At 50.2% G+C, this 24,078-nt stretch overlaps 10 protein-coding genes across 10 annotated transcripts in view; 6 read left to right on the forward strand and 4 right to left on the reverse strand.

The window, feature by feature from the left end:
- Positions 1–636: 636 nt before the first annotated feature.
- VTN49DRAFT_4832 (uncharacterized protein) lies at positions 637–2,011 on the forward strand (the record flags this gene model as incomplete). Its single annotated transcript, XM_069412822.1, has 3 exons — positions 637–787; positions 850–988; positions 1,060–2,011. 3 exons carry the CDS (start codon positions 637–639, stop codon positions 2,009–2,011), a joined length of 1,242 nt encoding a protein of 413 aa, XP_069266751.1.
- Positions 2,012–2,760: 749 nt separating this feature from the next.
- On the reverse strand, positions 2,761–5,670 carry VTN49DRAFT_4833 (uncharacterized protein; the record flags this gene model as incomplete). Its single annotated transcript, XM_069412823.1, has 4 exons — positions 2,761–3,443; positions 3,551–3,738; positions 4,444–5,486; positions 5,575–5,670. 4 exons carry the CDS (start codon positions 5,668–5,670, stop codon positions 2,761–2,763), a joined length of 2,010 nt encoding a protein of 669 aa, XP_069266752.1.
- A 1,454-nt stretch (positions 5,671–7,124) lies between these two features.
- On the forward strand, positions 7,125–8,162 carry VTN49DRAFT_4834 (uncharacterized protein; the record flags this gene model as incomplete). Its single annotated transcript, XM_069412824.1, has 1 exon — positions 7,125–8,162. The coding sequence occupies one exon, from the start codon at positions 7,125–7,127 to the stop codon at positions 8,160–8,162; it is 1,038 nt and encodes a 345-aa protein (XP_069266753.1).
- A 322-nt stretch (positions 8,163–8,484) lies between these two features.
- Positions 8,485–9,707, reverse strand: VTN49DRAFT_4835 (uncharacterized protein; the record flags this gene model as incomplete). The annotated part of the gene is made up of 5 exons (XM_069412825.1): positions 8,485–8,861; positions 8,924–9,026; positions 9,101–9,398; positions 9,459–9,568; positions 9,642–9,707. The coding sequence occupies 5 exons, from the start codon at positions 9,705–9,707 to the stop codon at positions 8,485–8,487; spliced, it is 954 nt and encodes a 317-aa protein (XP_069266754.1).
- Positions 9,708–10,180: 473 nt separating this feature from the next.
- Positions 10,181–11,143, forward strand: VTN49DRAFT_4836 (uncharacterized protein; the record flags this gene model as incomplete). Its single annotated transcript, XM_069412826.1, has 1 exon — positions 10,181–11,143. The coding sequence occupies one exon, from the start codon at positions 10,181–10,183 to the stop codon at positions 11,141–11,143; it is 963 nt and encodes a 320-aa protein (XP_069266755.1).
- Positions 11,144–11,290: 147 nt separating this feature from the next.
- Positions 11,291–11,775, reverse strand: VTN49DRAFT_4837 (uncharacterized protein; the record flags this gene model as incomplete). The annotated part of the gene is made up of 2 exons (XM_069412827.1): positions 11,291–11,468; positions 11,534–11,775. 2 exons carry the CDS (start codon positions 11,773–11,775, stop codon positions 11,291–11,293), a joined length of 420 nt encoding a protein of 139 aa, XP_069266756.1.
- A 680-nt stretch (positions 11,776–12,455) lies between these two features.
- Positions 12,456–15,528, forward strand: VTN49DRAFT_4838 (uncharacterized protein; the record flags this gene model as incomplete). Its single annotated transcript, XM_069412828.1, has 2 exons — positions 12,456–12,824; positions 12,892–15,528. The coding sequence occupies 2 exons, from the start codon at positions 12,456–12,458 to the stop codon at positions 15,526–15,528; spliced, it is 3,006 nt and encodes a 1,001-aa protein (XP_069266757.1).
- A 1,636-nt stretch (positions 15,529–17,164) lies between these two features.
- On the forward strand, positions 17,165–17,454 carry VTN49DRAFT_4839 (uncharacterized protein; the record flags this gene model as incomplete). The annotated part of the gene is made up of 2 exons (XM_069412829.1): positions 17,165–17,264; positions 17,348–17,454. The coding sequence occupies 2 exons, from the start codon at positions 17,165–17,167 to the stop codon at positions 17,452–17,454; spliced, it is 207 nt and encodes a 68-aa protein (XP_069266758.1).
- A 3,145-nt stretch (positions 17,455–20,599) lies between these two features.
- Positions 20,600–21,508, reverse strand: VTN49DRAFT_4840 (uncharacterized protein; the record flags this gene model as incomplete). The annotated part of the gene is made up of 1 exon (XM_069412831.1): positions 20,600–21,508. One exon carries the CDS (start codon positions 21,506–21,508, stop codon positions 20,600–20,602), a length of 909 nt encoding a protein of 302 aa, XP_069266759.1.
- Positions 21,509–23,803: 2,295 nt separating this feature from the next.
- Positions 23,804–24,078, forward strand: part of VTN49DRAFT_4841 (uncharacterized protein) — a gene marked incomplete at both ends in the record, with an annotated part of 3,852 nt that continues 3,577 nt past the window's right edge. The window contains 3 exons of the mRNA XM_069412832.1: positions 23,804–23,840; positions 23,896–23,916; positions 23,966–24,004. Coding sequence (XP_069266760.1) covers positions 23,804–23,840; positions 23,896–23,916; positions 23,966–24,004 — 97 coding nt within the window. The remainder of the gene's footprint in view (positions 23,841–23,895; positions 23,917–23,965; positions 24,005–24,078) is intronic.

Raw genomic sequence — 24,078 nt, forward strand, 5'->3', positions numbered from 1 at the left:
CTAAACCTATCTCTGTGGGGCGCAAGTACGGCCTCAGCGCCAGGGGACTCCTGCTTCGTGCATCTCGTACTCCGTAGACAACTACCTACTCGTAGGTTACTTGGCACTCTCGAAAGCAATGGAAGATGGTGAGGGGCAAGCCAGTTCAAGGTTCAAAGAGGTCACTCAGGGAGAACAGTAGAGTTCAACTTACTGGTTAGCCCAGTAACTATGCAAGCTCCTTTGATAAGCAAGAAAACAGTGCTCGCGCTCCTAGCTAGTAGAAGCTAATCCCCAAGTCCAGCAGTCCAGCAGTCACCACCGAAAGTCTACAGTTTGCAAAACCATTCATGAAAATCCTAACTTTTACTCTTTGAAGTCGGTGCTCCGTACGGAGTCGTTCCCCCGAAAGTGTTCCTTGCATCTTCGCCGGATCGCCCGACGTCGCTACGAGCCTTACGGCGCGTGCCGCGCGACCACGGCAACTTAAAATGGCTGCTATTTACAGTAGCTCACTGCAAGTGACCCTAAGCCTAATATGTACTAGCCTCGAATTAATCATAAGTCTCATCCACGTGACCTAATCAGTCTGTCTTCCGCTCCAATCCCGTGCCAGCCCTTCGTCGCATAGATGTACTTTGGAGCAACGAGCAAACTATGGTCTTGGAGCTGCATGTCTGGGGGCCAGCCTTTTCTCTGCCCTCCATAGATCCGCAATGTTTAGCCGCAATTGCCTACTTTTCGGCTGTAGTGCCTCGGGATGCGTGGGTTTTGGTCGCATCCAGTGACGTTTCAGTCTCCGGAACGAGTATGCTTTTTTGTTCGCGGCTGTTTACAAGAATTGCTGACTGACTGCGCTTGGTGCTGCAGACGAGTTGCCAGCGCTCAAGGACGGCTCAACATGGGTGTCGAAATACCGAAACATTGTCAACTATCTCCGTGAATACTCCAACGGTCAATGGGATTTAGATGCTCATTTGACGGGGTCAGAGAAAGCAGACAATATCGCGTACGAGATGGACTCCCCGCGATTGGATTGCTTCTCTTGCCTTTGCTGACGGTAGTGTTGCTCGATTTCAGTTTTTCTACCTTTACCGAATCAAACGGACAGCTCCTCATCGACCTTTACCTCTACGTCACCAGTCAAAACTATTACGCTGCCACCTCGCCTGCTTACGGAGCCATTCTCACCTGGCCGAACCAATGGATCACCCCCGTTAAGACTCGCAATGCCGCCAGACGCCGCACCGATCACTTGGGCTTATCATCTCTGGATCTAGAAGCGACGGAGGAGCAGCGGGAACGAGAACGATTGGCGGCCGCCGCAGCTGGGCATATCCCTCAGAGCCTCTTGTACCGACCTCGAGAAACCGTGACGACTCTTTTGGGGAAAACGGCACAAGCCAGTCAGTTCCGATTGGAGTCGCTAACTGCCGAGCTGTTCGAGCCGCTGCAGGAGCTCCTTGGGAAGAAGTCGTACATGCTCTCTGATAACCACCCATCAAGTCTCGACACGCTAGTTGTCGGGTACCTATCGCTCGCTCTCGTTCCCGAAGTCCCGTTACCGTGGCTGCGGGAGGCATTGTTGACAAAAACACCGTTGCTCACAAAGTACGTGGAGCGAATGCGGCAGCAGTATCTGGGCGTTGTCTCGGTTCCCGATGCTTTCTCTCCGACTCCTAGCGGTGCCCTGCCATGGAGACCGCCAGAGAGCATTACCATAAGCAGGATAGGACATACACTGTTCAATACCCTTGCAGATGCGACCCCGATCTGGAGCGAAATCAGGAAGCGTGAAAGACTTCGGGACCCTGCAGCGCAGCCTTCCGAATCTGCCCCGCACAACGTACTTCTCACGGCTGCCGCAGTTGTAGCCGGAGCGACTGCGGTGGCTAGTTATTTCTTCTATCCGGGACTGTTAAAGCCTTTGCCATTTAAATCTGCCAATGCGGAAGAAGGGGGAAAAGAGGAAAAACAGGGAGACGGAGTTATGGAAATTGGTTCGGCGCAGGATTTCCTGTCAGTTCTATGACTAGTGGCAATGTAGTTACTATTGCATTTATCTTATTGTGCATATGTATATAGAATCTTATCTCTTCTTTCTCTAAATTCACACATGTACGGAGTACAGACCACAAGCTCAGGACTCCCAGCACATTCAGTACCTGGCGGAACTGGCTACACAACTCGGCACAAGCTAGCCTTTCAGTCGTAGTCAAAATAGCTCGAATGTTGAGTTCAAGGGATTGGCCATAGCATGCCGACCTTTGATGGTGTCGTAAAAAGGTGCGTTGCTAGAGGGGACTCCCAAATCTCGTCGTAACCTTTGTTGAAAATTGTCTCGACGGAGTTCCGTCTCCCGCACCAACTTCTGCTAGGTCAACGGCCCGGCCGCCATTGCTTGTCTTCTCGTACGAGTACGATCAAGCAGTCCAGTCCAGTGGGATTAACGATTCGCATGTTAGGACGGAGTTAGGACTTGAAAATCAACCGATTTGATCTCAATGGAGACTACTCCGTACGGCTCAGACTCTCGTCTTTCTATTCGAAACAACACGTCGATATACCTGCCGATAGCAAGATGTTTGGATTGTGAAATTCGTTCAGATCAATACACCTTTTGCTCCCAAAAGAAATCAGCCTCGAGTCTTTGGAAGGTCGGAATGTTGAAAGTTCACCCGAAATAACTACATCTAGAAAATACATCCGGTGGTTGTATAGTAAACCCTAAGAACCCTCTGAATGAACCAACCCAGCAATGAAGGTAACACCCAGCTCAACCTATTTGCCCCCTAAAAGCTCTACGCCGCTCTCCATCCCCTTTCTTACTGTACACGCCCTCTTTATTAGCCGCCCTGGATGCCAGACAACCCACAAACCCATTCCGGTCGCCATCAACGCGGCATCGAAGAGATAGATGTACACCTCGCGTGTCCGGATATCCGCCCCTTTAGGGCTGCCGAATTCCACCGTCCGGACCAAATTCCGCACCATCATACACCCACTCACCACATACAGCATTCCCATGTACAGCTTCCACCGGTCGCACAGCGAGTCGTCCATCAACAATGGTGTTGGATGAACGCCCAATCGCCGCTGTGCCTTAGCGGCAATCCAAAGGAACCACCCGAACACAAAGAGCGAGAAAATCAATCCGGCCAGGACCGCCTTATTCCCAATGCGGATCACGTCTGGGTCGCCAGTGACTGGGAGGCCCGCGCCGACCAGCTGCGTTAGCAAGCAGATGATGTCATTGAGCACAAAGAGTATAGTCAGCCGTTTCGGTCGGATGGGCGAGTGTTCCTCGGCATTCAAGCTCCTGAGCAGACGCGAGAGCGTCATGTATATAGTAGCGGAGAGCAGCGGCGGCGCACAGAGGAGGAGCAATTGCTGCTGCGCCCAGGGCCCAATTTCTGTACGGTGATCGTGGGAGCGTGCACGGCCATGGTAGCCAAATGTTTCGCCTTGGAAATCGTTAGTGATATACATTACTTTGTAGTGTTTAGGGCCGAATAAGGGAGGTACTGAATTGATTCATCTTCGTTTGGTGGTGGGAAAGAGAGAGACATACAGACTCCGCCGAGCACAAAAGGAATAAAATACGCGGCCCGGTAGGGGATCATGAGCACAAAGTGGACGACAGTTAGGATGCCGAATATGGCCATAAAAGCGTATCCGGCCGAAAGAGAAGGGTTGTAAGGGTAAAATTCGACCCAAGGCGAGGAACCGTTGACGCCGGGGTGGAAGGTGAAGTCCATTCTGGTAGAATGTTATTAAAGACACGATTCATCGCGACCATAATCAGATAAAGAAAAGCTCGTCTCAAATATTAAGCCTTCTTTATACTACATGGTAAGGTACCTACCCAGGTTCATAAAACCCTAGGACTTAGGGCAACGAACATGGATGTGTCCTACGCAATTGCCTGTTTTAGTAATCCAGAAACGAATACGAGTGGGGATCGAGATCGCACCGTGGAGAAGGAACGTTATGTTATTTTAGGGCTAGTACCATGACGATACGACGGCTCGCTGGATCCAGCATATATGTATGGTCCAATTGGGGGTTATACTAGGCAGAACAATAAGCGCTGATTTGAATGCCTGGACCTGATGTCAACCTGCAGCAGATATAGTCTCAGCAATTCAAGAAACGGATTCATGCCTCAGCATCCCAACATTCACTTTCACTGATCTCAGACAATGACAAACTTGAACTGGCTGAGCTCGAAATTAATACCCCCTGTGGCTGGCTGGCTATCACTGTGAATTGTAAATTGGGCTCTATCTAATCTTTCGTCTGCTACATATATTACATTCCATTTGCTTGCAATCATATGTCTCATTCAAAATAATCTCCTCTGCCCATGCAATCAGCGCATGATGAGTTGGGGGTAAACAAGCCCAAACACCCGTAACGATATGCCGATCCCATCCGCGCATAAACCATACGTCGTTCATGTACCGGAGTAGAATCGCCCAGTGGGCTAAAATCACAAGCGCAAGCGGCTCTCTATCCTCCAATCGCTCAACCATTGCCTCCGAAAGCCGAAAGGTCCAACCCATCGTGAACGGCATGAATTCACATGGCGGAGATCCCGCTTTGCGCTCTCGATAGACGCCTTGAAAGCTGCGGATGAGATCATCCATCACCTTACTGTAAAGATCCCGTACTGCTGGAACCTCGGCCATGACTGTGGCCCTGACGTGCTGGAGATGATGCACGTGCAGCGCGAGTTCATTGTCCAGTTCGTGATTCGGGACCTCCTCTGGCCGTTTCTTCTCAGTCGGGGCCAGAACGCCAGTAAAAATTTCGGACTGCTTCTGTTCCAAAATCGCCCGCACTCCGCGAAGAAGCACCAGCCACTCCGACTTTCCTTTTGCATTAAAGACAAGGTATTCGCCGGCTCTCGGTCCGCGAGCAAAGTACGCGAAACAGATCATGACTGCCGAGATGTATATCTGCTGGCAGTTTTCCGAGGTTAGGGAATGCAGCGCAAGACTAGCCGTGACCGAGCGCACGCCAAAAGTGAAATGCTCATCCGCCTTCTTGATATTCTCATCTCGATTCGTTTGGTTCAGGACGGCAAGATGCAGAGCGGAGAGTGTTAACAGGAGATGCATTATTGACGGAAAGGAAAACCCCCAGCGCGGTACGTAAACTTGCCAAACCGCATGCCCTTCTTCGCCGGCGAACGTCCGGTACGTGGATGTGACAAAATGATGGAAAAGATAGAGATCGGCAGGCGAGATGCTCTCTCCGCTGCCACTGTCGTGTTCTACCGAACGAGTCAAATCGCATTGGACTCCCTGTGAGCGGATAGTAGAGCCGGATTGCTCATGCGACAATTGACAGATTTGAGACTGGTACTTGGATTGTCGGAACCTGAACCGCTGCGGCTGTGATGTGGTTGAATCCCTGGACGGAGATCGAGAAGCAGAGAGTTGATAGTCGCAATCGATAGAGTGCTGAATACAATTTGTGCACATCGGCTTCTTTTCATCACACTGTTACGATTGGTTACCCGTCTGAAGTTACATATGGGCCCGGAATTCAATCAAATCCATAACCCAGGTTAGTTGGGGCATCGTATACCTTGACTCGCCGCCTCTTGCAATTCCCGCAGCCAAGGCGAGACTTGCGATGGGTCCTCCGAAACCGAACCTTCAGCTGAACCTGTTCATTCTCCATTGAGATAGGATGGAATGTTCTGTGACGCACTGTCGTACTCGTTCTTCTTTAACCTGTCCTAGAATGTTTCTGCCTGGGCCATACGTCACATGACAGCATTTCAATCTTTGCATCAGCATCCAAAACAGTAGTATAGTTCTCAAGTGCCAGATTTCAATGAGTTCTTCCAAGCTGAATATGACCAGGAAAGGATGAATTGCGACGATAGTATGAACACATGCGAATTCCAAACCTGGTATTTTGGGGTTAGAGAATTGACGTCGATCTTAAACTCTGATAGTCCGTTACGAATCTCAAATGGCAGCTAGCTTTCTGGTCCTCATCGACGCTCAGCTTGTGCGGAAAGCTCTATGCCGGTAGAATTGACTGAAGGCCCTCATTCCGACGAGCAAGCAACATCACGTCGGAGACGTTGATTGTAGAGCAACCGGCATGTTTTTTCCACAACAGTAATACTTTCATCTTCGAAGCAATGGAGCTTCAACATGTGTTCTTTGAGCGTAACAGACTGCATTCGACATCCAATGGCAAGAGATGCAATATATGAACCTACTTCGCAAATGATTCGAGGTCCTGGCTGACAGTTTCTGTTCGAACTTAGGTATTAGGCCTACGTGACATTGACGATCTCAACTCGTCATGTTGGTAGAGGAAGCCTTCAGGGTTGACACCAATGTACTTCATGCAATATGCTCTCTTCCAGCCCTAACCTAGAAATGCCTGCAACTCAGAAGACCAAAGTGGGGCTTGGTCTTCTGCCATGAACAGAGGAACGAAAAGCACGTGGGCAAGCCAAGGGTGCGTGGCAGAAGACGGGCCGTGGCGGAAAGCCAGGATGGCGGGATGCCAAAAAAAAAAAAAAAAAAAAAAAAAAATAGAACGATGCCGCTGAAACTTTGTGACTTGTGTGCATTAGTCTGCAATCGCCGATCGGAGAGCTTTCCTGGAGACAAATGGGTCGATATCATCACGTGACGAGGTCCCTGCCGAGTTTATCGCGTTCCTGACTGGCCAAGCCCTTTCGGAGAATGAGAGCCGACCAGAAAATTGACCAATCAGAAATTTTCCAAAGTGATCCTTCCGCAAGGTCCTCACTTGCTGACAGTGACGCAGAGTAAAAAGACATTGTCTCCCAAGGTCCTCTCCGGCAATTCCTGCAGAGGGCGGACGGAAATACATAATATAAATATAAATTGCACTCTTGGCTGTAGATTATTGTAAAATCCTTTCCTCCAGGCCATGTTGCCATAGATCGGCCAAGACGGACGGTGCACGCCTCCTGAGGAATCCAAGATCCCTCTCTCCTTGATCGCTGCAAGCCATTCTCTTCTTGAGCCGGGGCCGGGACCCTGCAGATCGGTTAGATCTCCATTGCCGGACAAACTGCGTGCACCCGAAGTCGTACAGTCAACCACGACCAGAAGTAGCAGAACAACATGGAAGAGCCCGTCACAATGGACCGCTGTGACACCGGCAATGAGTACGATGGCCGCATGGGCCTCCGCATCTCGGCCATCTTTGTTATTCTGGTCGGGTCGCTCATAGGAGGGGTCCTACCGGTAGCCACGAAGCGGATGGGAAACTCGGGTCTACCATCATGGGTGTACTTCATTGCCAAGTACTTCGGCTCTGGAGTGATCATTGCGACGGCTTTCATTCATTTACTCGCCCCAGCGGAAGAAGCGTTGACCAACGAGTGCCTAGATGGGCACATTACGGAATATTCCTGGGTCGAGGGCATTATTCTGATGACCATCGTGGTCATGTTCTTTGTCGAGCTCATGGTTATGCGATACTCGTTCGGACACGGCCACCACGGACACTCGCACGGCCCGGAGATCAACAACGACGATCCCCACGAGTTGCACGACACGGAACAGTCATCACGGCCAAGCACAACCAACGGAAAGGGCCATATTCCCGGAAACGACCACCTCGGTCACACTCGCGACCATCGCGATCCCGAAGCTGCCAAGGGGAAGGACTACTCCCTGGAGGATTACGCTTCCCAGTTGACGGCCATTTTCATCCTTGAGTTTGGCATCATCTTCCACTCCATCTTCATCGGTCTAACGCTGGCTGTCTCCGGGGAGGAGTTTACGACATTGTACATTGTGCTCGTTTTCCACCAGACTTTCGAAGGATTGGGTCTGGGCTCGCGGCTGGCGACGCTTCCCTGGCCCGAATCCAAGAAGTGGACGCCTTACGTACTGGCTCTTTGCTATGCTCTCTCGACCCCGATTGCCATTGCAATTGGTCTCGGTGTCCGCCACAGTTACCCCCCTAGTGGGCGCACAACGCTGATCGTCAATGGAGTCTTTGATTCCATTTCGGCCGGAATTTTGATCTACACTTCCTTGGTAGAGCTGATGGCTCACGAGTTCATGTTCAGCAGGGCAATGCGCAGAGCGCCTTTGCGCACTGTCTTGTCAGCATTCTTCTTCATTTGCTTGGGTGCTGCTCTCATGGCTTTGCTTGGGAAATGGGCATGAGCTACTATGTCTCACGTTTTTTACCTCAACATGATCTCATGATCGCGGCGTTTGGGGAATGGTTATCTATGTTTTGCTATATATGGCATTCATGAATGTGATTTGAAAGGGCATTTGCTGATGGGAATTCATGGGGGTATCGGGTTACTAGAAATGGAATGGCTTTTTATGATTGCTCATGATAGAATATGAATCATTTTTTTTTAGTGGACACATGGGAATAGAACCTTGATGGAATGGGGTCATCACTACTTTGACTTTCCCAGGATCGTTCATATTTGAAATAGTAACCGAAGTCTCAAAAACAGAGCATGCTCCCATCTCAAGCATTAATCCCATCAAAAAACGCCACGACAGATGTACAGTTATCGCTCTCGAGACTACTCGCAGGTAAGATGCTAATCTCCCGTGCGATGTCCGTGGCCCTCCGGCCACGACGAAGCTGCTTCATGACATATTCCATCAACGTTCTCTCGTCCGTCTGGTCAGTGATACCGTCGGACGCGCAGATAATCGCGTACCGGGAATCAGGACTCAGCGTTATGGTGCGCACATACGGCTCATTGGACAGGAAGTTTCCGCGTAAGTTGGGCGCGACAGCGTTCGCCCGCCGCCCTCTGGAACTCGGATTGACGTCTAGTGTGTTGATGGGGTTTTTATATTGAAGATCGCCCAGAGCACGGGACATGTTTAGGGTTCCTTAGAAGAGTTAGCCTTCCCAGCTTTAGGAGCTGAATGCCAGAGTGTAGAGGTATATATACCGAGCCGTGCGCTTCCACCGTAAACATGGACTGCACCGCCGGCCTGTTCAATGCGCCTCTTCTCCGAGGGTGCGTTTGGTTTATGCGCTTGAGAAAGGAGTTCCTAATATATACGCCCACGTTCAGCAATTTTTCTTCTTTTACTGCTTGTAAACGCAAAGATGCAGATGAGCTTGCCAATCTCAGAATTGCTTCCGTTCCTGGCTCTCGCTCCACGAACACAATATGCGAGTCCCCGACATTGCCAGAGACGAGCAGTCCTCGCGTCAGGTCCGCTAGACAGAGCGCTACAGTGGTGCCTGAGATCACGGGCTCCGGATCGTCATCATTCATGACCATGTGCAGCAGGAGCTTATCTTCGTCTTCGAAAGCGCGCTTGATGGCGGTTTCAAAGTCACCCTCGTCGAACTCCGGCCGACTGGCAAGGAGCTTGGGAAGATGGGTTCGGACATGCTCAGCCACCATATCCGATCCACTAAGACATGTCAGTTGAGATGATGTGCGTAGATAGACCATGCCCGCTTAGGGATCGTACTGGCCGTCTAGGACTGCAAAAAGAGCTACTTTGTTCGTCGACTTCGAAGGAAATTGATCTGGGAAAAGAAGCAGATATCGATCTTCCTGAGACATCCGCCCGCCTTGAGCCTATGTCCATCTATAATCAGCCCTCTTATCTGATGCGCCGGTATGAGCGCAGATATCGAAAGGGGTCAAGTACCGTCCCAGCTCCAGCATCAAAGAGCAGGACTGTATCCGAGGCTGCCATAATCGTATTCCGCAGCATTATCCGACATAGCAATTAGCGAACGCTCAACGTGGACGCGAGAAGTCATTTTGTCCAGGCTGCCAGGGAAGAGGCGAAAGTGTTCAGCACATTGACATCATTATACATTGCGCCTCCCATAGAGCGGACTTCTATTCCGACCAGTACACTACAAATACCACAGCTGAGATCATCAATTTCTGGTCATCCTCATCTGTCATTCGCAAGGAGCTTTGCCTACAGAGTAGTCATGATTTATGGAGTAAATTCACCTCACATTGGTGGTTGTTGATCGTCCATAACCCGATCCAGCTTCCGTCACTAAACCGAGTTAGGGTACACAAAATACGGTAATTGCTAAGAATAGTATAGTCCGTTATCAGTTAGCCCAATCACGATGTTGTGTCAGGACCCCTAATAACCTAACCGCGGTTGCTGTCAAGTGTCGACTCTGACATCTCTCAAGGTGCACGTCACTCCCGTCGACACAAACAATGGGCTGGGTGGCAGGGGTCGCGACCTTAGTATTCGCGATCATTTTTGTCCTGCCGCGGCGACAGGATGGAACGTGGAATCGCCCATTTTTGTCCTGGTTCAAGTCACAGCAGGCTGGAGAAGCCCCTCCTAATAAGAGTTTACCAGTGAACGCAGAGGCTGAAGTTGATGGCCAAGACAAAGCCTCCGATTCAGAGTCTGCGCAGACGACTCCCAAGGCGTCTGCGACTACACCGCCTGACCAGAATGTCCCTACACTCAAACTCGATGAGCGTCATGCCCCTTCCGAGGCGAAATCCACAGGCGAGTCAAAAGTGCCGATAGCCCCTTCTCCCGTCAACCCCCCAAGAGATGGTTCTCTCATGCCGCCGCCGCCTAGGCCGACTGCACAGCGACAACAGCAACTGCAGCCGCCGAAACTAGCTTCCCAGTCTTCCCAGGGTTCGTTCTTGGCTCCCCCTAAACCGAATTCCGGGCCTTCCCTTCGTCCTCCACCGTCCAGCGCGTCATCTCTGCGCGTACCTCCTAGAAGCAAGCCGACGAGCAGCACTCTTACCCCAGCTGCACGAAACTCTTCCCGCAAAGTCGTCCTGGAACCTGGTCATTCCCCATTAGATTGGGCAGCATTGACGTCCAATCCAAAAGTCAACCTGCGTGGCGCTGATCTACCGCCGCATCTGATTCGAGTCACACCCTCTATGCTCAAGGCGCATAACGGGCGCAAAGGGATGGATGCATGGACGTCCTTCAACGGCAAAGTGTATAACATCACACCGTATCTTCCGTTCCACCCTGGCGGGAAAGGAGAGTTGCTTCGCGGGGCCGGTAAGGATTGTGGAAAGCTTTTCATGGAGTTCCATCCCTGGGTCAACTTTGATGGGATTCTTGGAGAATGCCTAGTAGGCATCTTGGTTCCGGAACATGACGAAAACGGTGCCAATGATCTGGAAAAGTTGGACTAGAGTCCTACCAAAGATGGGCGGAGATTCGACCCTCAAGCTGGACGCTTGAGAACGTGTATATTAGACGTGATACCCCATTGCATGAGTTCAATAGACATGAGATACAGCCATATAGACAACGCTATGTAGCAGCATCACTGAATATATTTACAGCTCGTCATGCTTTCCACTCTCAACGCCTTCAATCCCCAATAACTCAACATCGTATATCAGCGTTGAACTCGGGGGAATAGGCCCCATAGGCCGATCCTCGAAGCCCAATTCGGGTGGGATAGTCAAACGCCGCTTCTCGCCAATGCACATGTCTTTCAGACCCCGTTCCCACCTGTTTTCCATAAAACAGAACGTTAACAAGCAGTCTGCAGCAAAAACTGAAATATAGAATAATACCCTTCAATCACCCGCCCCGTGCCTAGCTGAAACTCAAATGGCTGATTTGTATCGAAGCTCGAGCTAAACTGGCTGCCATCCGCTGCCAACCATCCGACATAGTGTACTTGAATGCGATCGCCGGGTTGCGTCTTGCGCTTGCAGGAGACTCGACGAGTTGTTTCGACTCCCAGGTCTAGGGCGCCGACGCCCGGGAAGAGAAGCAAAGGCAGGAGAAAGAGAGCGATGCTGAACGGGCGCATTTGAAAGTCACTTGATTGTTGTGGTGATATCGTCTCCCAGAGACGTTATGGACAAGTTGGTGCTATGTACTTGTAGTTGCACAAGGACAGACCGACAGAGTGTAGGTACACAAAACAGCAGATAGTTCAAAGAAGCCATATGGCAGTTGAACAGAGGGGACCGGGGCTTTTATCCTTCATACTGGAGGTCTATTTTTTTATGGTCATGTTGGGGGCCAGATGCAACTGAGTTTTCCAATGGGTCCCTCCTGGCCGCTCAGGAACTTTTTGCTAACCCCAGTATCTGACGTTCTCCGGAGTCGCCTCAACGGGCACAATCGACAGAAGACCTCCTCGTTTCAAGGATACGTACGGTGTGTCTCATCGCTGAGAACAGCCATCCATCTTGGAGTCCTGGTAGACCCCAGATGATGCTCTCCGCGCCGAAATAATTCTAGTGCAATACGACACAATACGACTAAACCAATTAAGCAAAACTTACAGGAAAATTGATTGGACAGTTCCAGCGCTGTAGACAGTTGATTAGCTTGTTTGCCCCACAAAGCAACAGCTTTTGTCACGTGCTCACGCGTCATTACTAGCGCTCGTACGTGTCTCTCCTACAAATGGTAAATACGTAGCCGCGCGCAAGCATATCTGACTCAACGCGGACGCCCACCGAAGGGCGAAGAGACTTCCGGATGGATCGCATTCTGGAAGGATTAAACGATGCGCAACGAGCGGCGGTGACGTCGCCAGCGCCAATATTGCAGGTGCTTGCGCCTCCCGGCTCTGGGAAAACCAGAACCCTGACTGCACGCGTCGCGTATTTGCTCTCGCACCATGGCTTCCGACCGCAGGACGTGATTTGTTGTACTTTCACCATAAAAGCCAGCCGGGAGATGCGGGAACGCATTGCCAAATTACTGGGGGAAGAGCTCGAGTCGAAGTTGATTCTTGGAACTTTCCATTCCATCTGTCGGCGATACCTGGTGGCTTATGGCCATTTAATTGGATTGGAGAAGGGCTTTGGAATCGCAGATGCCAATGATAGTTTGGCCATTATCAAAGTATGCAGCAAATCCAACCGTTTCTCTCCTAGATGGTGAAAACTGATTCTCAATACGATTGAGGTAGAGGATCATCAAGCGCTCCAAATTCAACATCCGGCCCGAAGTAGCGCGAACAAGAATTTCTGCTCAAAAAGCGCAAGGGATTTCATGGAAAGAACTCGCCGAGGCGCAAAACAAGAGTGTCGAGCAACATGAATTTGTTCGCGTGTATCAGGACTACGAGCACGCACTAGAGACTTCCAACCTGCTCGACTACGACGACTTGTTACTTCGATGTGCGGACCTCTTGCGAAAGCACCCACAGTGCGTGTCGAATGTCAGCGCTGTGCTTGTCGATGAGTTCCAAGATACCAATCGTATTCAGTTCGAGTTGATGAGCTTATTCGCGGTGAAAAATAAGTGCATCACAGTCGTCGGTGATCCAGATCAAAGCATATACGGGTTTCGTTCCGCAGAAATAGAGAATCTACGACGGATGCAAAGGCTGTACAAGGATACGACGGTTGTGCTACTGGAGGAGAATTATCGGTCTTCTGGCTCGATCCTTGATTGTGCCTCGGTGGTCATCGAGCAGGATACGTCACGCCCGGCGAAGAAGCTGCGTCCGACGCACGGAATCGGAACAATTCCGGTGCTGAGGAAACTTCCTGACGCTGCAGCGGAAGCGCAGTGGCTTGTCATGGAAATCAAGCGTTGCATTGGCCTGACAGGAAATCTCCTCAAGCCGTCAGACTTTGCCATCCTGCTGCGCTCAGCTTCTCTCTCTCGGCAGATTGAGTCGGAATTAGGGAAGCAGGGTGTCCCCTATCGCATGGTTGGCGGCTCCAAGTTTTTCGACCGGGTGGAAATTAAACTGCTGCTAGACTATCTTCGTGTGATAAGCCATCCAGAGAACAGCGATGCCCTTGTTCGCATCATCAATACACCTCCACGTAAAATCGGCGAGGAGACGATCAAAATGCTGAATGCTGGAGCGGAGGAGGCCAATGTTCCACTGTGGACCTACATAAAAGACGTCGTTCAAGGTCGCCGATCGACCAAAAAAGCTCTGTCGAGGCCAGCAGAGATGGGACTGACCACATTCTTTTCGCTGGTCGAGAAGGGAAGACAAAAGCTGAAAGAATGCATGGACGAATCGGCTGTTCTTGTTTTACTCCAGTTTATAATCGAGAAACTTGGCTTCAGAGACTATCTGATGGCAACGTACCACATGGATGATGACAGCCGTTGGGCAAATGTCGAAGAACTTCTGGCGCAGGCCGCGGATCCGTCTGCAATGCCGTTCGCGTTTGATCGGGACGAGACCGTTCCAGAGATCGAGGGCCTCGAACAAAATGTTGGCCATCCGGGAGAGGAGGCATTATCGCGCTTTCTGGCAAATGTTGCCTTATCGACGGAAGTCACCAACGAAGATGGCTGCCAAACTCAGGAGAAAGTCACCATTTCCACTATTCACGCTGCAAAGGGACTTGAATGGCCCGTGGTATTTGTCCCTGCGGTGTATGAGGGAATCATCCCTCACTCCCGCGCTGAGGATGTGGATGAAGAGCGGCGCCTGCTATATGTCGCTATGACGAGAGCGCAAGCTCTCCTCTATCTCAGCTTTCCCCAACGAGATTCGAAAAATGGCGAGGAGACCACTCCAAGCTCGTTTCTTCCCAAGTCAATAACCCAAGCCAAGTTTGGCTCTGTCGGTCCCAAACTCCACGACGAGAAATCGGTGTTTGCCATTGCCGATATTCTTGGTCGGGCGCGTCCGAGTCATGAGGACATATTGGAAGGTATGAAAGGGTTGCCAAGCGTACATGATGATCGGTGGACACCGAAAGGCGAGGATTCTCCGGATACGGTAGCGCGATGGGAAGAAGATGATGAAACAAGACACCCACACTACTTCCCAACGTCGGTGAAACGTCGCCGTCTTGATGATGGCAGCGAGAATGCAATTGGCATTAGGACCGGATTTGTCTCCTCCAGCACATATACCATGAACAATCCTGCCAGTTTCTCGATATCTAACAATACCATGTCAATGGGAGGATTCTCGACAGCTCGACAACATATGGCGGCGAAACCAGCCTCGCCGACTAATTCGGGCGCCGCTTCGGTCAAAGAAAACAAACGCAAGGCTGGGCTGGTCCAAGGTAGAATATCTTGCTTCTTCGGGCAAACGGACTCGAATCAAGGTTCCGTTCGGCCATCATCCGTCACAGCCAGCATGAACAAAGACGGACCATCTCAACCAGGCGCAGCATCGACAGGGCCGTCAGGCCCGCCATATCTTCCAAGGCAGCAAGTCTTCGGGAACCTGGGCACACGACGCATCCAGCCACAACGATTCCAGCCACCACGACCTCTACTCGAAATCTCTCATCCCAACAATAACTACACGTGGCTTTCGAGCGAGTCGCAACAGCCACCGTCAACGGGCAAGCATGGGAGCATTCAAACAACAGAAGAAACATCCACAACTACAATAGCAGCGGCGGATGGGGATCATATTAAAAGAAGGGAGGTCCCGGAGAGTGGAGCTGCCACGGGCGTCAAGCCAGCCGCCACGTATCACACAACTACCATGGCCATGTTGCAGCAACGGCAATCACAAACGTTGAGTTCCAATCAGACCAGTCGAAAGACGTTGGGAGTTCGTCGCAGTGTTCATAACACGTGGGCGGCACGTTGGGGTGGGACTGGAGGATGACGATGTAGAATCACACAGTTTGGGTAATGGAGTTCAGTGTAGGTAAGCGTCTACTGTACGGAGGACGTATGGCCGTTTGCCCTCATGCTCATGAGCTGGAAGATCTACAGGAATAGATACTCCAGGAATAGCCTGCAATACGATTGGTGCCACGCAACAGCATTCGACCCACGGTTCCTGAAACGTTCTGATGATCACTATGATGAAACATTGCGACGGCATCTATGACGCCTTTGATCTGGTCTCCAGGCCAGAAGCGACGTTCCAGAAGGGTGGAATGTGTCCCCGAGACGGACACCAGGCACCCGAAACACCAGGAACACGCTGTCAAACGCTCGGCATACCAGCATCATTGTTGGGACTTCAGGCTCGAACTCAAGTCTCAGATAGATACTATCATGCTAAGGCGGTGTCAGGCCGTCAGCCACTGGGGTGGCTGCTGCTTCTGTCCAAACTCCAAAGTGAGGCTTAAGTTGGGACAGGAGAGCGAGATAGCAGCCTCAGGCAGCGTCACTTCTGGGTGCCAATTCCGAAATCGTCCGACGGTGAGAAGATGCCACGAATTTGTGTAGGAACCCAGCGGCAAATGGCATGATCTGCCCAAAGATTTGCTCACATGACCCGTCGGGGTGTCCACGTAGAGGCCTAGCTAAAAATGGCAAAGTCCGTTTTCCCAAAGTAGTTTAGCTTCAAACCCAGGAATTGCGGAGTGTTGGGCAGTCCGTGTCTCCGTGACTGTCCGCTGGCCAACTGGGCCCTAGGTACGGAGTGAATCCACGAACGGAATGACCACTTTGGGCCATGAGACTGGCCTCAGGCTAACCAAATGAGTTCAAGCATGCTGGGGCTAGGGAGCCCAAATTCCCCAATCAATCGGACAACCGGCAAAGGGTCCCGTGCCTGGCATGATTGGAGCGATCAACTGTCGAAAAGCCCCAAAGGATCCATGACCGCCAGGCACTCAGGCGAGCTACGAGTACTGCTGTGCCACAGCTCGCCAGGGGTTCTGCATCCGGATTCGCTATCTCTTGGTGAAGCTCTCCAGTCGGGTGACGTTCCTCAGCCTCAAACCTATCTTTCTGAGGCTTGAACAATAGGAAGTAGCCGGGTTAGCTTAGGCTTCGTCATGGTCTCACCAATCCATTTCTGTTCATGAGTGTACAAACACGGCATAGACTGTTGTTCATTCGTCGGTGAAACCCATTACACGCACATCGTCGATGAACCAACGAGAGGCCCTACGAGTAATCCTGTGCAATGAAGTTTAGCATCGCCCGCAAGTGGTGCTCCTTGCCTTGAATGGAAGTCTGGAATTATGATGTGTAGCTCCATGCCTTTCAACTGCAAGATCTCAGAGCTCTCCGTCAAGTACAAAAACCCTCTTCCCTCCCAGCTTCGTTGCTCACATTCCTTCAAGCATCAACCATCCTGAACAACCTCAGTCTTGAATCTTGCTCTTCGAATTATCCAAACAACCTAGCACTGGCTGCGCCACTGCTACCATCTGTATACTGATTTACTCTTGATTTACTCTTGACTTGCTGCTCTTCTCCATCTTTCTTCTGCTGCACCTTTTCTCGAATTTCTGATCATCTCAATTCGACGTTCGCCCGCTTCTCTCTGCTTCGATTTCACAATGCCTAAGCTCAGCGACTGCTCGTCTTCAACAACCTCTACGTCCAGCAAGGACAGCACCAGCAGCAACCAGCATCTACACTTCGCCTCGAACATAGCAGGTATTGTCCCAGATTATCCCAGCCCTACTTCACACCATTCAGGAATTCGGAGCAATGGGAGCTGACGCTAAACCAAATTCTAGACACGGGTCGTCGGTCAACTCCCAAGCCGGTCGTCGTTCACAATGGTGGAGGCCCTAACTACGACGAAAAGAGACCTGCCGGTTGGGACACGAGTCGCTGGAAATAGGTCTCTAGCGCGGAGCTCCATGCTGTTCATGGAGAGAACCCTAATTTAGTGGGGGGTTCTAACTTCAAAGGGGGAGGACTTTGGCTCCGCAGAGGGCCGTCACCGCTCTCCGCCTTTGAATCTGGGTCTCGACTCTTCGACAACAGCCGCGACAGGCGCAACGAGCGGACCCGGCTCGAAACAAGGAAAAAAATGAGGCGACTCGCTCTCGCTTTGCTGAACGAGTGGTACGGCACATGCGATTTACCGGCTTGCCTCATTGGTTCGAGTGATTCGCGGAACCCCTGAAAGTCACGTGCGAGCCTCCATTCCTTGATGCTCTGACCGCCTTTTCATTTCGAACCTTTCCGCCTTTTTCTGTCTACTCACCGGCGGAATCGAACTGATCTATACGCGTGTCGGGTGCATCTCAACTCGCACTCCTCAGTCTTCTTGTCATCTTGTACAACTAGCTGTCTCATTGTTTCAGCTTGTGTTTTCTTTTCTGTTCCTTTCTTTTCTTTCGTTTCCTTCTTTTGTTGCTTGCTGTTTTTGAGGCAGCTGGTCTGCGAACTGAATTCAGATTGATGTATAACTACGTGTGCTACTCGCTCTGTTGTGTATTATTATGATGTTTTATTCTAGCTTTGTGTGTTATTATGGTTTTTTTTGATATTTGTGCTTCTATTTTATTTGCAACATGTACCATTATGAATTGAGGATTGGGGATTGGGTTGCTCGAAGTTGTCGAACGGCGTGACAGGGCAGACTGACTGTGGGCAGTGGTACTTTATGTGGTTACTACCATCTACAATGTGACTACAGTAATCATAATGTGTACATTATGCTGACAAGTCCAGTGATGTTCGGTCATACATTGTGCAATTTGAACCAAGCCGCGCGTCGGGCCAGTCTCGTTATGGTTCCCCTTCAACTGTTTCCTGCGCCATTCTATACCTGCAAGACTTGTTCATCCATAATACTGTCATGGGATTCTCATGCCATGTCCCTTTGCTGAAGCACCTTACGTCATGCTGGTGGATCGTTTCCCCCAATGCGTCGCTCCTGATCATCCCTCCTTCGCTGATCGAATAATCCCGGAATTTGGATGAAGATATTGCCGTTCTTCGCTTTGGAGCATCGTTCTTGTGGAAACAGGTTACGCGCTCAGCCAGGATAGGGCAATTCCATTGTTTCCTCCGCACAGCCCGACATCCTGGTTCCGCTGCGAAGGTGAGGATGGTCGAGCTCCTGCTGTCGCGACTGGGCAGTCCATTTAGAAGAAAGTCCCAGATGAGTGAATCCGTTACGTGACACTGAACATGCCGTTACACGCTATTTCGAGAGATACTCGAGGAGCCGGATTGAACATCGAGTGGAATGCGTTTGCTCTTATGACTTGACAGAACGGATTCTCATCAACCAATCCTGCTTGCTGACTGAAGTTTAGTCGGTTCCTGAACACCAGCAGGGAGGATAGCTTGAACCTGGTTTCAACCGCTGAGGTCGGTTCTTGAAGACGTCCCCCCTTCAACATATCCACGGATGAATGTCCTGGTTCCTCTGCATGGTGTCACGTATTGCAGTGCGAACTGTCTTTTCCAATGGTGAACATGTTGAAGAGAGCTTTGCTGGGTAACTTGGGTTCAAGCACGGGGCTGGTAGAGACTTCCCAAAGCCCAAGTACTCTCTTACACTCGTACGGATATTGTTTTTGATCATATCACCACAATATCGAAATTCTTTCCATGAGCTGTGCTGTTCTTTTCTTTGAGAGTTCTCTGTCAATGTACCGTAGTGTACGATAGATCCTAGTACCGTCGATTTCAAAAATTGATTTCATGAGATCGCTTTGGATTTCCCTCGGTTTGGTTGCGGATCATCGGCCGTTCCCGTCCCAGACCATCATACTTCTTACTATGATGCAACAACACCTAAGCCGTCCAAAGTCATAACAGCAGTTCCCTTAACAGCATTCATTTTTCCATGTGCGACTTCCAGGATGTACGCCGTATCTGGTAATTTACCGTAATAACAAGACAAAATTACCCTGTAAGCAATCCATCCAGGGATTCCAGTAAGGAGTCTTCGCCATATAGAGTCGCGCTTTAGAACGCGTTTGATCTTGAATGTTGCAATTCCTTGTTAACTTCAAACTAAATAAAAGTAATTAGTGATCAAGTACCTTGTACTCACTAAAAAGGCAGCGATTAAATGATCGAAGGGAAGAGTGCCACGTCAGTGTTGCCCCGGATCCTCGCGCGTCGCAGAGCCGGCAGTGAACCAATGATTCATCTCAGTCTACGGGCACTACTGCAAGTACTCGATATGACGACATCCATCGCCCATCCTTGTCTGCATGTAAGCTCTGTCAGACTGCGAAGCAATGAATGGTCTTTTGGATTTGATTAGTACTCTTTCCCCTCTCAAGCGGAAGAACTTCGGCGCGGTAATTGGCAGTTACTCGACCAGGGTAATAGGTCCTCGATACTGCCATTAGTTTTTCTCAGGGTGTGTGCAATCTTGGTCGTACTAGTTTATGATACGCCCCCGTGGCTGGCTGTATCGCATCGAGTAATGGCAAAACAGAGAACTCAATGATTCAACTTGATCCTTATCTGGCAAGGAACCTAAAAGTGGAATTGCGAATTGAGTTTATCATCCGAGCAGAGGGAGGGGGTATGTCAGCCCTACCGATCTAATCAATGACCTCATAACAAGCTAGCTGATCTAATCGATCGGATTGCTCTCGGCTATGAACTTGTCGGATTCAGTCATTGCAGATTGGTCGAATGATTCTTACCACTCGGCCATCGACTTGTTCGCGTCCGCGGTCTCGACGCGTCGGCCGCGGTGCGACAGGTTCGCAACATTCGCAACATTTCTAGTCGTATGTTCATGACGTTACCTGTACGGAGTACTCCTTACGCGCGTCGGTAATTGATAGGCTCGCAATTGTGGAGAGGGCGCGTTTCTCTGTGGGTGTCCATGTGTTTAGGATTATACTTAAACATCGATGGGCTTGTGCCGTCGCACATGCTACATGCTACGATTCTTTGTCGGGACGTCTCGGTACTCTTTCGAAAGGAAAACTCTAGTTCTAACCCTGTATAGATATGGCCTCCAGAAAAAAACTGCACCTTGAGACAGTACAAAATCCTTTCTATTAAAAGACAATGCCGCCCCCATCAACGACCAAATCTGCACCATTCATATACGTCCCAGCTTGACTGGACAAAAGAATTACTGCCCCAGTCAGCTCACTGGGAGCACCCATCCGCCCTGTAGGATTCCGCTCTGTCCAAATTCGTCTTGCCTCAGCTAGCCCATCGCCTTCGTTCAGAATCGTGTCCATGTATCCTGGACTGATTGTATTGACTCGAATGCCGTATCTAGCCCACTCGGCAGCCAAAGAGCTTTTCAGCATGAGAAGGGCAGACTTGCTGACATTGTACGCCACCTGTGGCTGGGGAAAATTGACACGATGTGCGGAAATGGAAGCTATGAATATGATGGAACCTCCCTTGCCTTGCTTGACCATTCGCTTCGCAACAGCCTGAGCACAAATAAAGGGGCCAGTCAGGTTAACATCGAGAATCTTTCGCCAATGTGAGACTGCTATATCGAGGGCATGAACGCAGCCGACAATGCCCGCAAAGCATAGTAGGTGATCGATCGAGCCGAGGATTTGCACGGTTTTCTCAACAGCAGCGTCCACCGCTGCCTCATCGGTAACGTCCACCTGGAGAGCCTCAATCGATGCCGATGGGAAACGTGCTTTCAAGGCAGCAATTTGTTCTGCCGATTGGGAGGGATTCATGTCCCAAATCATCAATCCACTGAGTCCATGTTCCAAGAGTGCGTGACAGGCCGTAAGGCCGAGACTTCCAGCACCGCCAGTCACAATGGCATTTCCCTTGACGCGGAAACGTGCAGCGGCAGCTGCTGATGGTGGCAATGACTCCGATGACTCCGTCGGGGGTGGTGTGAGAGAATTGACACTACCATCACTTAACACCATGTGAGGGATAGTGCGCTTGGTCAGGTCAGCGCGTGCCACATCGCCGCCAGCCATGATGCAGCAACAAAGCGACTAGTATATGATACTATCGAACTGAAAACCCCTGCCGTTTATATGATGTCGTTGCTGAAGCTATCCTATCAGCAGTACACGAGTTTTTTTTTTTTCTGTCATGGTTTTTAATGAGTGTATCGGAGGAAGCTCCTCCGATAATGGAGATGAGTTGTCCATCAACTCCATCTTGGGCTTGGTTGACAACAACGTGGGGAACAATAATTGTGGAGAAAATGGGCTTCGAGGCGAATCATGTGAGCACTTCGGTGGCTTGAGTAAAACCTTTTTGATTGAGCATCATACGCAAACGTCAGGTACGACAGTGAGATTGCTCCTGAAGTGCCATGTGCTCCGGAGCAGCGTCGGCCGGCCATAGCTGGCTGATCTGCCGTCATTGTTCAGGCCAGCAATATGCCGAGGGAGCTTGAATGATTATATTAAGCGAGCATTGAATTCCTAAACCCGCGGTCTCGATCGCATCCAGTTGAACCAGTCTTCTACGTCGATGAAGCTGACACCTAGCATGTGCGTCGGCCGAGCCACCGAGGAAACACAACCTACTAATCCTCTTATGTTCTTTCACAAGTAGGCTTCTTGTTGTTTCAGTTCCTTTTCAGTCATTGATTGCGCCTTTCTTTCAGAAGTCTGGAACCGGCACTTAAAACTCGACCGTCTCCTTGATAGTCCTACTTTGTGGTAGCAACTAGCCAGCTTGTCTTGAGCACGTAAAATGTCACGTAGGTACAAGAGTAAATGTCAGAAGCTTTTGTTGCGAATCATCAATCAACAAATTGCATACCATGCAAGCCAGGAACAGCAAGTTGGGCCGACAACATAATCATTTCGTAAGTCATCCAACAACCCATTTCAGCGGGGCTCAGGCTTAAGCTCCGAGAGCTTTGGCGGGGAAACAGATGACCATCGATCACGTGATAATACCAACCCTATATGCTTAGTCATCATGGGCCCCCAAAAGTCCAATTCCTCAGCGTTGATTCGTTGGCTGCCTGTGATTAGCCTTGCTTGAAGCCTTAATTACGTGGCGGGCTGGATGGTTGTCTGGACTCTGGAGGATCTCAATTAGAGCCTCAACATTCAGCGAGTCAGACGTTGATTCATGGTCCATCATTTGCATTCGATGTTTTATTGCCGATCCTAGCGTTGGACATTATTTTCCGCACAAGGGGCAACAGGGTTACGGAGCGTACTAAAAGGAAAATCAGCGAAGGAGCGTCGTGAAGGGGCGAGCACGGAGTACGAGTACACGTGGGAATAATCTCCATAAAACACCGTCCTTACATGCATATCTAGATCTCCCGCTTACAGGTTGATAAGGCTAGTAAGGGATACATTGTAAGGGGGAGGAGTCATTCAACCCGATGGTTTGCCTGACATTGACCTCTCCTTCAACTACTGTGAATTTAGGGAGTCGATCCGCGTGGATGGCGTCGCCGATTGCATGAAGTGTCGATATCGGCGATAACCAGTCCAGATGCTGAAGCTGATCAAGATCTCTTTGTGTTCCAATTCGACTGCAATTTGCCACGATCGTGATCCAAGTGAGGGGATCGAATCAATGGAGGAACGATTGGTTCGGCAATAAATGCTGACATCAGAGGAGAGTCGTTCTCTCTCCCAGTTGTCAGTTCCGTAGTCAAATCGTAAATTAGCAATTCCTACAGCTGATTGGTTCGATTCGCGGAACTCGTCCTCTCCAGACAAGTGCCTATCCGCCCTATCGGATCCCTTGCAAAGGAGGGGGAGACGCTGACCGCCAGGGACACCAGCAATTCAGCAAGGCTCTGGAACATCGGGCCCCTAAAAGTATGGGAGTATTCTGTACATCATCTCCATCCTCAACAATCCTTGTTGGCATCTGATGCCCATTTGGCGATCTATTTCAGCTTCTGCCGCTTGCCGAGCAGAGATGAATTGTACACCCTTTACCGTAATCGTCAGCGAAAGGAGTTTGCTGGTGATTGGTGATGAAACGCTTCATCTACCTCATTCAATGATGAGTGCTCGTAGTGCTTGACAATGCCGTCGTGAAAGCCAGAACTAGAGTGTCATCGTAGAGTCTCCACCACACTGAAGAATTTTCGTAAGTCAGCGGTACCTAGCTTCATTGGCCAAGATGAATCATGGAATTATGGATTCTAGAGGTAAAGAATTGATAATCAGGGCCGAAGTATTTGCACGAGCTCTGGGTGCCCCTGAGGTCATTGTTCGTCAGCGATCTCTGTTGGATGACGATTCACGGTGTTCTTAACGTGACCTACTGCTGCGTGGCTGCAGATGATGTGCAGTAGTTGGTACATCATCCAAGGTATCGGTGGGTTTTCTTCTGCAAAATTTGGCTCGGCAACGAAATCATTTGTTGTGAACAGAGCCTTCATGCTCCTGGATATGTAGGTAGCCTAATGATTTTGTTATTGTCAGGAGCGCTCACAAAATTAGATATTGAGCACAAAGGTTTCGATCAAATTCTGCGTGTCCGTATGGAGTACGCGGCACTGGATTTCCGTCATTACGGTGCATGATATTCACGTACTGGTGTAAAAAAAAAAAAA

The sequence above is a fragment of the Thermomyces lanuginosus genome, assembly GCF_041956635.1.
Source record: "Thermomyces lanuginosus strain ATCC 200065 unplaced genomic scaffold VTN49scaffold_32, whole genome shotgun sequence".
NCBI classification, from domain to species: Eukaryota; Fungi; Ascomycota; class Eurotiomycetes; order Eurotiales; family Trichocomaceae; genus Thermomyces; species Thermomyces lanuginosus.